Here is a 14,311-nt window from a genome sequence, read left to right as displayed (position 1 = left end):
ATTCCAGTATCTACATAAGATGGGAAAGAGGAAGAGAATTTTACAAGCTTTCTTGCCCATTTCCTTATAAAAGGATAATGGACTCAATATATGGGATTACTTTTTAAGCTTGTGAAATACTATGTTTTTGTTTAAATTCTATTTAGTAGAAGGGTTTTATTTTAGTGAAAAGAGGCATTAAAAGAACAGTAATAACTACTCTGAAGGAGTAGGGAACTTAAACAAAATCTTCTGTACCTTGGATAAATCCAGAAAAGTGTACCGAATTCCATCATTTGATCTCAGATATGGAAATAAAAAATATTGTTGAAAGCAATCATGAAGGGAATTACATAATTCTTACACAGAAGCTAAATGATGAAATATTAGGAATATTTAGTCTACATGCACCCAGTGATATATCTATAAAGAGAGGATTGAATGTATAGATAATGAAAATGAAAGGAAAAATATTGAACGTGAATTCTCTAGTATTGTGGACAGGGTATGCCCAGTAACAAGATTTGGTCTCATTTGCAAGGATTTCAGTTCAAGTCGATAGGAATGTAATAAAACTAGCCTGTTCCAAGTCCGAGATTTGTTATGAAGAGCCAATGATATATGGGAGAATCTATTATTTAAATTATTCCTCAGCATTGAAGCAGTGGCATTTTTAAAGGATGGATTATGCCCATCTAAGTTGGAAGACTTTTCTTCTTACCTGAGTGAATAAGATATGAAGCAGTTTATGTTCTGACAGTGAAGGAAAGGAGATAAGAGTTATATATGTTTATATAGCTCTCTATATCTATGTCTTACCGTTTGTTTTATTTTAGAAGTAGAAAACAGACCTGAAATTAAGGTGAATCCAACAGAGGGGAGCTTTCTTGTGGAAGAAGTGAAACTACAAAGATCCATTAGTGATGGTCCTGATAACTTTGCTTCCAGGGAATTCAGTGTTGTATATCAAAATTCATCTTATATTGAACATCAAAGATTGCAGCCTGAGGAAAAATCTAGTGACAAAAATCAATATAGAAAGAGTTTTATGCACAAGACCAGTTTTTCTGGACATCAGAGAATTGTAAACCTTAAAATTTCTTAGACTTATAAATGTTGGAAATTTCACCATTGGGAAATTTCATACTTGAAAAATTTCCTACTGATAGTCTCTTGGAATGTGAACCCCCCTTTGGCATGGGAGGTTCCTCCTCCTCCCTACTTAAGATTACTTTAGGACAGAAACCTTTTGATGAACAATGGAAAGGGCTTTGACCTATGCTTAAGCATAGAACAGGAAGTTCTTTGAGTCATGATTGATTTTAGAATTGATACACTAGAGATACTTGGAATGACAGAACCAGGTCTTGGAAAATATAATTTCTACCCTACTTACAGTAACAGGATTTAGGAAGGGCTGCAGCAAAGGATCAAGATTTAATTATTTGAGAATATGACCTTCAACAGACATGTGCAAAGGGGCAGACTTCTGAGGGGTCCTGGGTTAAGCTAGAGCCACCATTGGCACAGGGAAGACATGGACAGTGATTGGTAGATGTGAGAACTGAGGGGAGGGAACTTGGATGGTTTGCTTAAAGATAGAGGGGTCTGAGGACTGAGGGGGAGGTTGGACAGATTTTGCCCTGCGAGGTTGTGCTCTGAGAAGCTTGCTCTGAAGGAAGCTGGAGGTGGAGGCCCTGGAGACTGTTTCTCCATTTTGGTCACGTGAGTGATAGGGACTGATCTCTTTTCTTTGCCTCAGCTATCTAAGGGCTTGGGCCTTTTGGCCCAGCCTAAACAGAGGGGGTATTTAAGCCCTATTCCCTTCTCTCTCTCTCTCTCTCTCTCTCTCTCTCTCTCTCTCTCTCTCTCTCTCTCTCTCTCTCTCTCTCATACTTTTCTTCCTCCTGTTTGTAATTAAACTCCATAAAAGGTTGACTGCTGACTTGAGTTTTCATTAAGGAATTACATAGCTGAATTCCTTGGTGACCTTAAATTAATATATATCAGTCTTTTAAAGTGATTTCCTTGTCACATTGTGGCTGACCACACGGGAGTCTAAAGAATTCTCTCAATAAACTCCTGAAATTCCTTGCCTTTTTACTCTACCATCTCATGACTTAGCCCCTTTTAACAGCAAACTTGGCTTAAAGACACAGCTGCTAGAACACGTGAGTATAAAAAACTTTTTCTCTCTTCTCTTTTCTCCTTAACTTAAATTGGAATCAGCAGTTTTTCTTTTTCTTCCCTTTAATCTTAACGGACAGCTGGGTAGCTCAGTGGATTGAGAGCCAGGCCTAGAGACAGAAGGTCCTGGGTTCAAATCGGACCTCGGATACTTCCCAGCTGTGTGACTCTGATAGTTAGATAGAAAACAGCTGTTTTAAATCTCAGCAACAGGACCCTAAAGTCCTGGCTGGAAGAGCTGTTTCTAAATATCCTTTCCCTTAAGGAATAACTTCCTAGATTAGAAAAAAAAAACTCTGTGGAAAGTTTGTTGCTTTGCCCTGCTCCCTACGTGTTTTCTGAAATTACAAAATATATATATATAAATGAGTACTACATTTTTTGACATTTATATGGCAGCTGAAGAATTAGGGGCATTGAGAAATGCAGGATACCTCCAAATTTTTATATTAATAGGTACTGTCATTTTTGTACTCCTCAATAGTATATTTAGAGATGCTAAAATAAAAAATATTGAGGATAAAATAGAAAATATTGAGGATAAAATAGAAAATATTGAGGGTAAAATAGAAAAAAATTGAGGATAAAATACAAGCCCAATTAGAAGATCTAAAATGTTTCTTACAGGATCAATTGGCAAACACCCACTCTACCAGAAACAGACCTGTTTCTGAACCTTTGAATGAGGAAATTTCCTTGCCTGAAATAGAGACAGAAAACACCTTCCCTATAGCCCAGTTAACAGACTGCTTCTCTTGTGCAGTGCAAACCTCGACTGAATTTAATCCCCAAAACCCTTCCCCTGCAATCCCAGTTTCTCATGTTCCCTCTCCTACAGAAAACCAAATTCCAACGCAAAGGAGATCTTGTCCTCCTAGAGAAACCTGTCCTTGTCAAACTGACCCACAGGTACAAAATTCAACTAGAGGCCTATTTCCTCTAAGAGAAGTACCTGAAATAGGACGGAATGGGAATGTGGTGACTTTAAGACATAGGATACCGTTTACTCCCCAAGAAATAAATGAATTTACACGAAATATCCCCACATATGAACAAGATCCTTTTCTAGTAGCAAAAAACATGGGAGACATATTTTTTCAGTATAATCCGTCTTACAAGGACGTTGAGAACTTGCTACAGGCTTTTTTAACTGAACATGAAAAAATAAAATAATTGCTCATGTCAACAAAACCCGGGGGCGTAATGCAGCACATTGGTCATCTCAGGATCCCGAATGGGACTATAACAATCCTGAGGATTATCTACAACTATACCGTTGTAGAGAGGCCATCCTCATGGCAATGAAGGAATTTGCAGACAGTATAGATAAGTGGATGGAACTTGAAAAAGTTAAGCAAAAGGAGGAAGAAACACCCTCCACATTCATGGACAAAATAATCAAGTTTGGGGACAGATACTTAGATTGGGACCCAACTAAAGAGAGTAGCTTAAGACAAGTTAGAAGGATCTTTGTAAATGACTCTTGCAAAGCAATTAAGAATTATTTTAGAACACAATGCCCAAGATGGTCAGATATGGACCTTGAAGAATTGCGAAAAACAGGTATATATCTTTTAAAGGGAAACAAAGAAAAGGAGGAAGAAAATAATGATGACATGGAGGACATGAAGAAAAAAATGAGATATTTAATAGATAGGATAACTAAATTAGAAAGTGGGCATGATAATGAACCAATGACAATTGCCCCTCTCCAGAAATCCAATTATCAATCCATTACTTGCCACTTCTGTGAGAAGGGCCACAAAATGATGGAATGTAGAACCTTTCTTAAGACGATTGGAAGGAATATACAGTTTCATAATAGCTTTAGAAATAATAACTATAGAAATGATGATAATGGTTATAGAAACCAGAATTCTAGAAATTATAATAATGACTATGGAAATAACTATAATGAATATAGAAATAAGAACTTTAGAAACCAGAATTATAGAAATAAGAATTGGGAAAATAATGACAAAGCTCTAAACAAAGAAAATTATAATGATAATACTCAACAACAATATATGAGAAATGGAGCTTGTCCAAAATGATGTGCCCTTCAGGAGGGTGCCCAAGGAACTTCCCAGTATAATGAAGATGATTCTTCTTAGATTGTATTGATTTTGTTGATGTTAATTAACCTTTTTCAGCTTCTTTCTCCTCTCCAAATAGTAGGAAAGAATGAATAAAGAACCTAAGACTATGATTGGCAAATTATGCACCGAGACCCATTTAAAATGGCCTGAAATTCTCCCTCTGGCCCTATTTTATCTTAGAAGCAGGCCTAGAGGAGACTTACATATTTCACCTTTTGAGATGCTTTTTGGACATCCGCCTATACAGGCTAAGCCTTTCTCCCCGGCTTATACATCGCTATTAGGGGGAGATATTACTACTGCTTCCTATATACAGGAGTTACAGCACAAACTACGTGAACTTCATAAATCTGGAGCTGCAGTACAAGCTGGACCATTAGACTTTTCTCTGCATGACCTGAACCCAGGAGATAAAGTTTATATCAAGAATTTCAAGCGAACTGGAGCAACTGAACCTTCATGGGAAGGACCATTCCAAATATTAACTACTCCAACATCTATAAAGATTGGAGAAAGAGACTCTTGGATTCACTGCTCACATGTGAAGAAAGCATCTTCTGCTGAGACTGATTGACTCTATCCTATCATATGAATTGGAGATAATAATCCATAGACAAATGGATGCTGGTTTTTTTTCAAGAACACATTGAATTACTGATTTTTTTTCTTAATTTTATTCTTTTATTTTTTGAACAGAATATTTGAATTTTTTTCTCATTTTTTGTACTGAAAGCACACATGATTAATATTACTATTTTTTTTCTCCTGCAATAATACAAGTCAATATATATATTCTTGCTATAATATCAATATATGCCTAAAAGCTTTAAACTATGGGAACCTGCCATTTATTGATAAAATATTATAGGACTGGGATTAATGTTTGTGTCTGATTCCAGGAAAAGGGATAAAAACAAGGAGCACAGACTAAACCTGAATAGTGCCAATAGAGCACACAAGAAATATTAAAGTGAGACTCGAGGTTGCGACCCTTATGTTTAAGTCGTAGGACTTCCTTGTATCTACTCTCTTTTCGAAGTACTCAAACAAGTACAAAGCTTGACTATCATGCTGGCTCCCTATATCCCTGAAGGAAAAAAAAATCAGACGAGGGAATGACATTTCCCCATCAAAATAGAATTCTAGTTCTTTTCTTCTTATATTATGGCAACTTCCTGTAGTCTTGGCTACAAATGGCTAAGTGAAATATTACTGCATTCTGTCCTACATACTTGTGGGATAGAAATTACTTTAAGCTGGACCTATGCAAGGCCTATTTTGAATTTTTCTTGTTTTTGATTATTTTTCTATTCTTTTGACAATTGACACATACACCTCCATAACTGAACATTGCATTTTGAGCTAAACTTGATATTTTTTAAAATACTTACTTCAGGGGGGATTCTATTTTAATTTAAAATCTAAGAATTTTTTTTATTATTTTTGATTTTTGTTTGAGATTGTATTTTTATAAAAATCCAAGAATTTTGAATTTTGTTTAAGATTTTACTGTTATTAAAAAAATCAAAGATTTTGATTCTGTTTGAGAAAAGATCTTCAAGAAAGAAGCTTGAAACTTTTATATCCAGAGAATGAACTGTTGCAGAAAGATGCTGAAAACCTACACTTCATCAAGATCAAGAATGAACTTTGTATATGATTGATTGGACTGAACTTTTCATTGAACATTTATTGTAACTGTACACATTTACGCCAAAAGGGACTGCCCCTAATTTGGCTTTCTGTCAATGTGCCTAGTAAAACATTGGTTTTGCTTTATTTTCTTTTCTATTTCCTCTCTCACTATTCTAATTCTCTTAGAAAATTGAATATTGTGTATATCTATAGTTAGAAGTGCATTTAGAACTGCAAAATGATTATGTTAAATGATCAATGGGTAGACTAGTCTCCCAATGATCATCAGGGGGGATTATAAACCTTAAAATTTCTTAGACTTGTGAATGTTGGAAATTTCACTATTGGAAGGTTTCATGCTTGGAGGGAATTTCCTACTGATAGTGGGAACTCTTTATTGGAATGTGAACCCCATTGGCATGGGAGGTTCCTTCTCCTCCCTACTTGGGACTGCTTTAGGACAGAAACCTTTTGATGAACAATGGAAAGGGCTTTGACCTATGCTTAAGCATAGAACAGGAAGTTCTTTGAGTCATGATTGATTTTAGAATTGATACAATAGAGATACTTGGAATGACAGAACCAGGTCTTGGAACTTACAATCTCCACCCTACTCAGTCTAACAGGATTTAGGAAGGGCTGCAGCAAAGGATCAAGATTTAAGTATTTGAGAATATGACCTTCAACAGACATGTGCAAAGGGGGAGACTTCTGAGGGGTCCTGGGTTAAGCTAGAGCCACCATTGGCACAGGGAAGACACAGTGATTGGTAGATGTGAGAACTGAGGTAAAGATAGAGGGGTCTGAGGGTGGAGAGGTTTTGCTCTGAGAGGTTATGCTCTGATAAGTTTTGCTCTGAAGGAGGCTGGAGGTGGAGGACCCTGAGACTGTTTCTCCATTTTGGTCACATGAGTGATAGGGACTGATCGCTTTTCTTTGCCTCAGCTATCTAAGGGCTTGGGCCTTTTGGCCCAGCCTAAACAGAGGAGGTATTTAAGCCCTATTCCTTTCTCTTCCCTTTCTCTCTCTCCAATACCTTTCTTCCTCCTGTTTGTAATTAAAAACTCCATAAAAGGTTGACTGCTGACTTGAGTTTTCATTTAGGAATTACATAGCTGAATTCCTTGGCAACCTAAATTAATATATATCAATCTTTTAAAGTGATTTCCTTGTCACATTGTGACATTTTCAGCCCAAGCGAAACAAAGAATGGACAATAACAATTCATACCTCCTGATTGCACTACCACCTTAATTCTTGCCATGTTTTCAATTTTATCTGTACCCCCTGATATTTCTGCCATTGAAAGCCCCTTATCTCCCATTACTAATCTTCCTTGTGGAAATTAATTGCTTTTCTCTTCCCCTGCTATATTACTGCTCTAATGACAAGGAAAGTTCCAAATCCATTCAAGCCTATGCATTGATTGTACAATGTGTTCTCCCCATGACTTATAGAAATTTTTGCTATGTATTTTAACAAATTCTCTTAATCCCTCCATTCCTGCTACCATTGTATTTGTTGATAAATAACCACCCTTTGTGATATTTCCTGTTAATACAATTGACTGGTATGATGGTCCAGACATTTATGCTCTATAATTGATTTCTAATAGTTTAAACAACCCTAAACCCCTTCATTCTATCCCTTATATTGGATATCACTGTACACATTGCTTCACTAGCAACCTTCCCTACAAGTAGTCCACACAATATAGACAAACCATGGATATCTATCCCTCTGGTACCTCCCTTTAATCAGCCTCCCCCATAGCTAATTCATTTTATGACAGCATCTCCTCCCTTATCTCCAACAGTGATTTTACCCACACATTTATTCCTTGTGGATTGGCTCTTGTCTTTTTTTCTCCTTCTTTTCTTTCCAGTCTTCATCTGATACCTAGAGTCCACCATTCGGCAAGTCCAAATTTAACTGGTCTCTTCAGCTCAAAAATAAAAAGAAAGGGGGATATGCTGGGGGCCATCAGTCCACAACACCTTAACAGAGTCACACATTGCAGTTGGGGAGACCACAGAGTGGTCCTTGGAGAGATGTGACTGCCCACTCTATCCCCTTTGCATGACTTTTTACATCAATGCCCCTGTTAGATTTAGAATAGTTTGGGAGCATTAAATTGTTGTAGATAAGAGAGTGGGAGCCATAAACTGTGATAATTAAAATGTTTGAGCAAGATAAATATATATAACAATTATATCCGCTGAAATGTTTTCTACTGTCTTGGTTTTACCTATGAATTGACATGATTATTATTCCCCCTAGTCTCAAAAGAAATAATGCAAGAGCAAAACACATGTACCCTAATTCCCCAAAACATCACCAAAAGATCAGACCCTCAAACCCAACCCCCAAAAGACTATCATGGGTTAACTTTTATTTAGGTGCATAATTCCCAGTGAAACCGCAGCTACAGGCCAAGCCCAAAACTTTCTCATGAAGCCAACACACAAATCAAACATAGAGGTCAATACAATGACTACAGGTACAATACAGGTACACTAAGCTTCAATATGCCTCAGTGACTCAATTACACAAATCAGTAACTCAAACTCCCTAGTAAGCCACCTGTGATGAAATCATTTATCTTATATTCTGTCTGTAATCATAATACAAAAATATAGAATGTTAATCAAGTGATTTGTTAAAAGTTAATGTATTACTTATCCAATTACCTCTCTTTGATTTTGTGTATCTGCATGCCAGGAATATGGATATAAAAATAAATCCCAAGCCTGTGAATGTGGAGCAGCTCGGAGATGCAAAGCAGTCCCATGGCCGTAATGATTAAGATGTCTTCGGTTTGTTATTTATTTTGACTGATTGTTCGCCACCTGTCGGGAACCCTGAAGTTGTGAGTGGGGCTGGACACTGACCACGGCAGCTCATGGCCAGTATCAGCCATGAGATCAGAATTCATCAAGCACTAGCTCGCATAGCTGAAGTGTTAGGCTTTGCTAATCAGTGATCTGTATTTGCTGTCCAAGTCCTGTAGAAACAGCTGAAAATAAAGGCTCATGGGACCCCTAGCTTTAATTGACCACAACTGAAATTTGGACCTTAAGCTCAGAATTATAGCCAGTCTTTCTGTATTTCTTGCAGAGTTGAGGGTAAGGAAACCTGTCAGTAACATGTTGTTACTAATCTGTGCTCTGCAAAAGATTTTAGCAAGAATACCTTAAACATGTGTGCAAGCAACTTTGGAAGCAAATTTCCTGAGAAGATCCATCCCTGTTCTGAAGAGGTTTATTGGCAATGGGGATAAGTTCCCCAAATGCAGGGAAGTCTGCTATTTAATCATTGTTATCAGTTGTTGTATTAGTTTCCTCTTTTTATCTGTTGCTTCAGTCATTGTCTCAGTCCCTGGCCCCTGCTGCTAGGACCCACACATTCACTGAGGATGTGCCCTAATGACTCCTGTGCCCTGAGCCACTGGCTCCCTCTCTTCTCAAATAGGCAGGGGCAGCTCTAAACCCCTTGTCTGCCTTGAAGAAATTACAGAAGCCAGACTGTTGCCCTTCTTCCCTGGCATTTGGATTGGGGAAAATGATATGGGGGTACAGATTTCCCCTGGACACCCCAAAATCCCAGAAGTAACCAAGATCAAAGAGTACATGAGGAAATCCTTTTCCTTACACTTGTCAACTTTAGATTAATCCACCCTACTTATTCTCACAAAAACAGCAATGTCTACACTTATACTTAAGGATTAAGTATTTAGGAGGATCGCCTATGACAGACATGCTAGCAAATGACAAATCTGAAACAACTGACAGACCCCTGTGCTGTCTTAAGTCAAGATTAAGCTACCATTGGCTTATGCGAGATGCAGAAAAGTGATGTAAAAAACATCTATATGTTTCACATCACTTCCTCTCTCAGGCTCTTTCTGCGGAGAGGTGACTCTGGCGCTAGCTTGCTGAGCATTTTGGCATCTTGGCGTGGCAGCAGCTATTATCCAGGTTTGGTGGAGAGTTTTCCTTGATACAATACTAAAAGAAGCTTAGTAGCCTAGTTCAGGTGAAGCATCTTCACTGAGCCCTCTTGGAGTTTAGGCTGATTCTTTTCTCCTTTACCTTCCAAACATTATCCTCTTAGGAAAACCTCTAATCTTCAAAGACCTTGTGGCAGAGGTCTTTGAACTACCCCTGGCAAAGGCCAGTTGAAAGAAATCCTATACCCTCTCCCTCTCTATTCTCCCTAATTCCTTCCCTCTATATTAATTAAATTACCATAAAATTTCCAAACTGACTTGGGAATTTTATTTGGAATATTCTTTGCTGTCCAAATCAATTTAAATCACAACCCTAAAATTACCCTTACACACTCCTGCCGGATCAAAGGTGACTTTAAGCAACATAAACCATGTGATAAGGAGGAGTTTCTCCTCCTCCTCCCCTCAGCTTCTCCCGTAGGGTTTTTTTAAAAGTTGTTTAATTAAGAATATTTTTCATTGGTTACATTATTAATATTCTTTGCCTCCCCGCCCTCCAACCAATGAGCAATTCCACTGGGTTTTGCATGTGTCACTGATCAAGAACTATTTCCATATTATTAATATTTGCAAGAGTGGTCACTTAAGAGTCTTTGTCCCAAATCATATCCCTATCAAACCATGTAATCAAAGAAATGATTTTTCTTCTGTTTTGATTTACAGTTCTTTGCCTGGATGTGGATAGCTTTCTTTTTCTACATCCCTCAGAATTGTTCAGGATCATTGCATTGCTGTTACTTGAGTCGTCCATTACGTTTGATTGAACCACAGTGTCATCAGTCTCTGTGTTCAATGTTCTCCTGGTTCTGCTCCTTTCACTCTGCATTTATTCTTAAGGTTCTCCCCAGTGAAGGTCTACTGATGTACAGCAAGATGGGAGTTCCAGCTGAATGTCTTTCCACCTTGGTTGTATTCATAAGGTTTCTCCCCAGTGTGGATTCTCTGGTGTCTAGCAAAATAGGACCTCTGACTTAATGCCTTTCCACATTGCTTGCATTCATAAGTTTTTCCCACTGTGGATTCTGATATGTAGCAAGATGGGAGCTCTGACTGAATGCCTTTCCACATTGTTTGCATTAATAAGGTTTCTCCCCAGTGTGCATTCTCTGATGAGTAGCAAGATGGGCCCTCTGACTGAATGCCTTTCCACATTGCTTGCATTCATAAGGTTTCTCCCCAGTGTGAATTTTCTGATGTTGCAAAAGACTGGACCTCTGACTGAATGCCTTTCCACATTGCTTGCAATCATAAGGTTTCTCCCCAGTGTGTGTTCTCTGATGTGTAGCAAGATAGGAGCTGTGACTAAATGCTTTTCCACAGTGCTTGCATTCATAAGGTTTCTCCCCAGTGTGTGTTCTCTGATGTGTAGCAAGATGGGAGCTGTCACTGAATGCTTTTCCACATTGCTTGCATTCATAAGGTTTCTCCCCAGTGTGGATTCTCTGGTGTGTAGAAAGATGGGAGCTGTTATTGAATGCTTTTCCACATTGTTTACATTCATAAGGTTTCTCCCCAGTGTGCATTCTCTGATGTTTAGCAAGATGGGACCTCTGATTGAATGCCTTTCCACACTGTTTGCATTCAAAAGGTTTCTCCCCAGTGTGGATTCTCTGGTGTGTAGTAAGAGGAGACCTTTGATTGAATGCCTTTCCACATTGCTTGCATTCATAAGGTTTCTCCCTAGTGTGCATTCTCTGATGTTGCAAAAGACTGGACCTATGACTGAATGCCTTTCCACATTGCTTGCATTCATAAGGTTTCTCCCCAGTGTGAATTTTCTGATGTTGCAAAAGACTGGACCTCTGACTGAATGCCTTTCCACATTCCTTGCAATCATAGGGTTTCTCCCCAGTGTGTGTTCTCTGATGTGTAGCAAGATAGGAGCTGTGACTGAATGCCTTTCCACATTGCTTGCATTCATAAGGTTTCTCCCCAGTGTGCATTCTCTGATGTTGCAAAAGACTGGAGCTGTGACTGAATGCCTTTCCACATTGCTTGCATTCATAAGGTTTCTCCCCAGTGTGCATTCTCTGATGTGTAGCAAGATGGGACCTCTGACTGAATGCCTTTCCACATTGCTTACATTCATAAGGTTTCTCCCCAGTGTGCATTCTCTGATGTTCTACAAGACTGGAACTGCGAATGAATGCCTTTCCACATTGCTTGCATTCATGAGGTTTCTCCCCAGTGTGGATTCTCTGGTGTCTAGCAACATCAGAGCTGTGATGGAATGCTTTTCCACATTGCTGGCATTCATGAGGTTTCTCCCCAGTGTGCATTCTCCGACGTCTAGCAAGACTGGAGCTCACAATGAATGTCTTTCCACATTGTTTGTATTCATAAATTTCCTCACCAGTGTGGTTTCTCTGATGTCCAGAAAGACTGGCCCTGTGCATAAAAGTCTTTCCACACTGACTATTTTCACTATATTTATCCTCACGGTGCATTCTTTGATGTTCAGTATGAGATGAATATTGAGACCCAACACTGAATTCCCTGGAAGCAAAGTTATCAGGACTATCACCAATGGATCTTTGTATGTTCACTTCTTCCACAGGAAAGCTTACCTCTGTTGGATTCGCCATAATTTCAGGCCTTTTTTCTCCTTCTAAAACAAAACAAAAGGTAAGACATACATATAGTGAGCTATATAAACATATATAACTCTTATCTCCTTTTTTGACTGTCAGAACATAAACTGATTCATATCCTATTCCCTCAGGTAAGAAGAAAAGTCTTCCAACAAAAATAAGCATAATCCATCCTTTGAAAATGCCATTGCCTCAAAGCTAAAGAATAATATAATAAGAAAGAGTTTTTCATATGATCTCTTTGGCTCTTCATAACAAATCTGGGACTTGGGACAGGCTAGCTTTATTACATTCCTATCGCTGACCATCACCTCAGAAAGGCTGAATGAGCGACTTGACCTGAAATCTTTGCAAATGAGACCAAATCATGTTACTGGGCACACTCTGTCCACAATACTAGACAATTCATTTCAATCTTTTTCCTTTCATTTTCATTATCTATATATTCAATCCTCTCTTCATAGGTATGATACCACTGGGTGCATGTAGACTAAATATTCCTATGATTTCATAATTTAGCTTCTATGTAAGAATTATGTAATTCCCTTCATGATTGCTTTCAACCTTATTTTTTATTCCCATATCTGAGATCAAATGATGGAATTCGGTACACTTTTCTGGTTTTATCCAAGGTACAGAAGATTTTGTTCAGTTCCCTACTCCTCGAGACTAGTTATTACTTTTCTTTTAATGCCTCCTTTCACTAAAATAAAACCCTTCTACTAAATAGAATTTAAACAAAAACATGGCATTTCACAAGCTTAAAAAGCTGTCACATACATTGAGTTCATTATCTTTTTATAAGAAAACAGGCAAGAAAGCTTGTAAATATCTCTTCCTATTTCCAATCTTATGTAGATACTGGAATTTTCATGACATTCTTTTTAAAAATTCTAATACAGATGGTGGTGAATTCTCATTGGACCTCAGAAACGTTCTAGGATTTTTAACCATAGGCAAGTCACAGAAGTTCAGCTGACCTCAGGCTTTTTAACTATAACAGACATAATATCAAGTGACTTCCAGGGTTCCTATGAGGATCAAGAGATAAAATTTATAAAGTGTATGACACATACTAAGGGGCTACATTGAAATGGTGTTTGTTAATAATTAGAATAAGGATTATTTTCTCCTTTGATTGCTTTTCTCCTTCAACTTGCATTCTCTTTACTCCTATAGTTCCTGAATTGCCTGTTGAATTAAATGCATTTCCATTCACCAACACTCCTTTACCCCTGAATCATCTCAGTGAGATTCAGGATCTGTTGCTTCTTTCTAAACTACCTCCATGTCTGTATTCTAGATTGTGAGCTGCAGGACAGCCCAGAATGGTGCTTCTCTTCCTTAGTATGCTCAGAGTTTAGCACGGTCCCGAGAGCATATTCATTTAATACGTGTTTACTGACTGGGCCCAGGGCTTATTTCAGGTCTAAGTTCTACTAGAATCCTTCCATTCTGGTCTCTCTCCTGGAAGGCAAATGTATGCTCTGGCCTCAGTTGTATTTCTGTCTCTCTGCTGCCTTATTTCTCAAGACAACGACTGAACCCCAGGGACTAGGAAAGGGCCTAGAGCTAATGATTTAGGGAAAGTTTAGCCTTGGATCACTTCCATGGAAGGCAGAAGTCTTCATTTCTGCTCATGGGCTGCAGGTCAATGGAGAGAAGAAAAATCAAGAAAACAGCTGCCTGGCTCCAAGCTACATTGAGAACCAATGACCTCAGCTGGGTGCTCACTATGGCAAGACAATCTTGTTACATCTCCCTCATAGATTGCCTTGGCCAACCAGGAAGGCAGCTTTCCAAATATTTCC

The 14,311-nt window shown here is 38.3% G+C and overlaps 1 protein-coding gene across 1 annotated transcript in view; it reads right to left on the bottom strand.

Moving 5' to 3' along the window:
* Positions 1-746: 746 nt before the first annotated feature.
* Positions 747-14,311, bottom strand: part of LOC103094815 (zinc finger protein 260-like) — a 32,534-nt gene continuing 18,969 nt past the window's right edge. Inside the window, exon 5 of the mRNA XM_016432887.2 lies at positions 747-12,517. Within this exon, the coding sequence (XP_016288373.1) occupies positions 10,986-12,517 (1,532 nt within the window). The 3' untranslated portion in view covers positions 747-10,985. The remainder of the gene's footprint in view (positions 12,518-14,311) is intronic.

This window comes from Monodelphis domestica, chromosome 3 (genome assembly GCF_027887165.1).
Source record: "Monodelphis domestica isolate mMonDom1 chromosome 3, mMonDom1.pri, whole genome shotgun sequence".
Taxonomy (NCBI): Eukaryota; Metazoa; Chordata; class Mammalia; order Didelphimorphia; family Didelphidae; genus Monodelphis; species Monodelphis domestica.
Note: the sequence above shows the minus strand (reverse complement) of the source record. Positions and strands in the feature narration are given on the sequence as shown.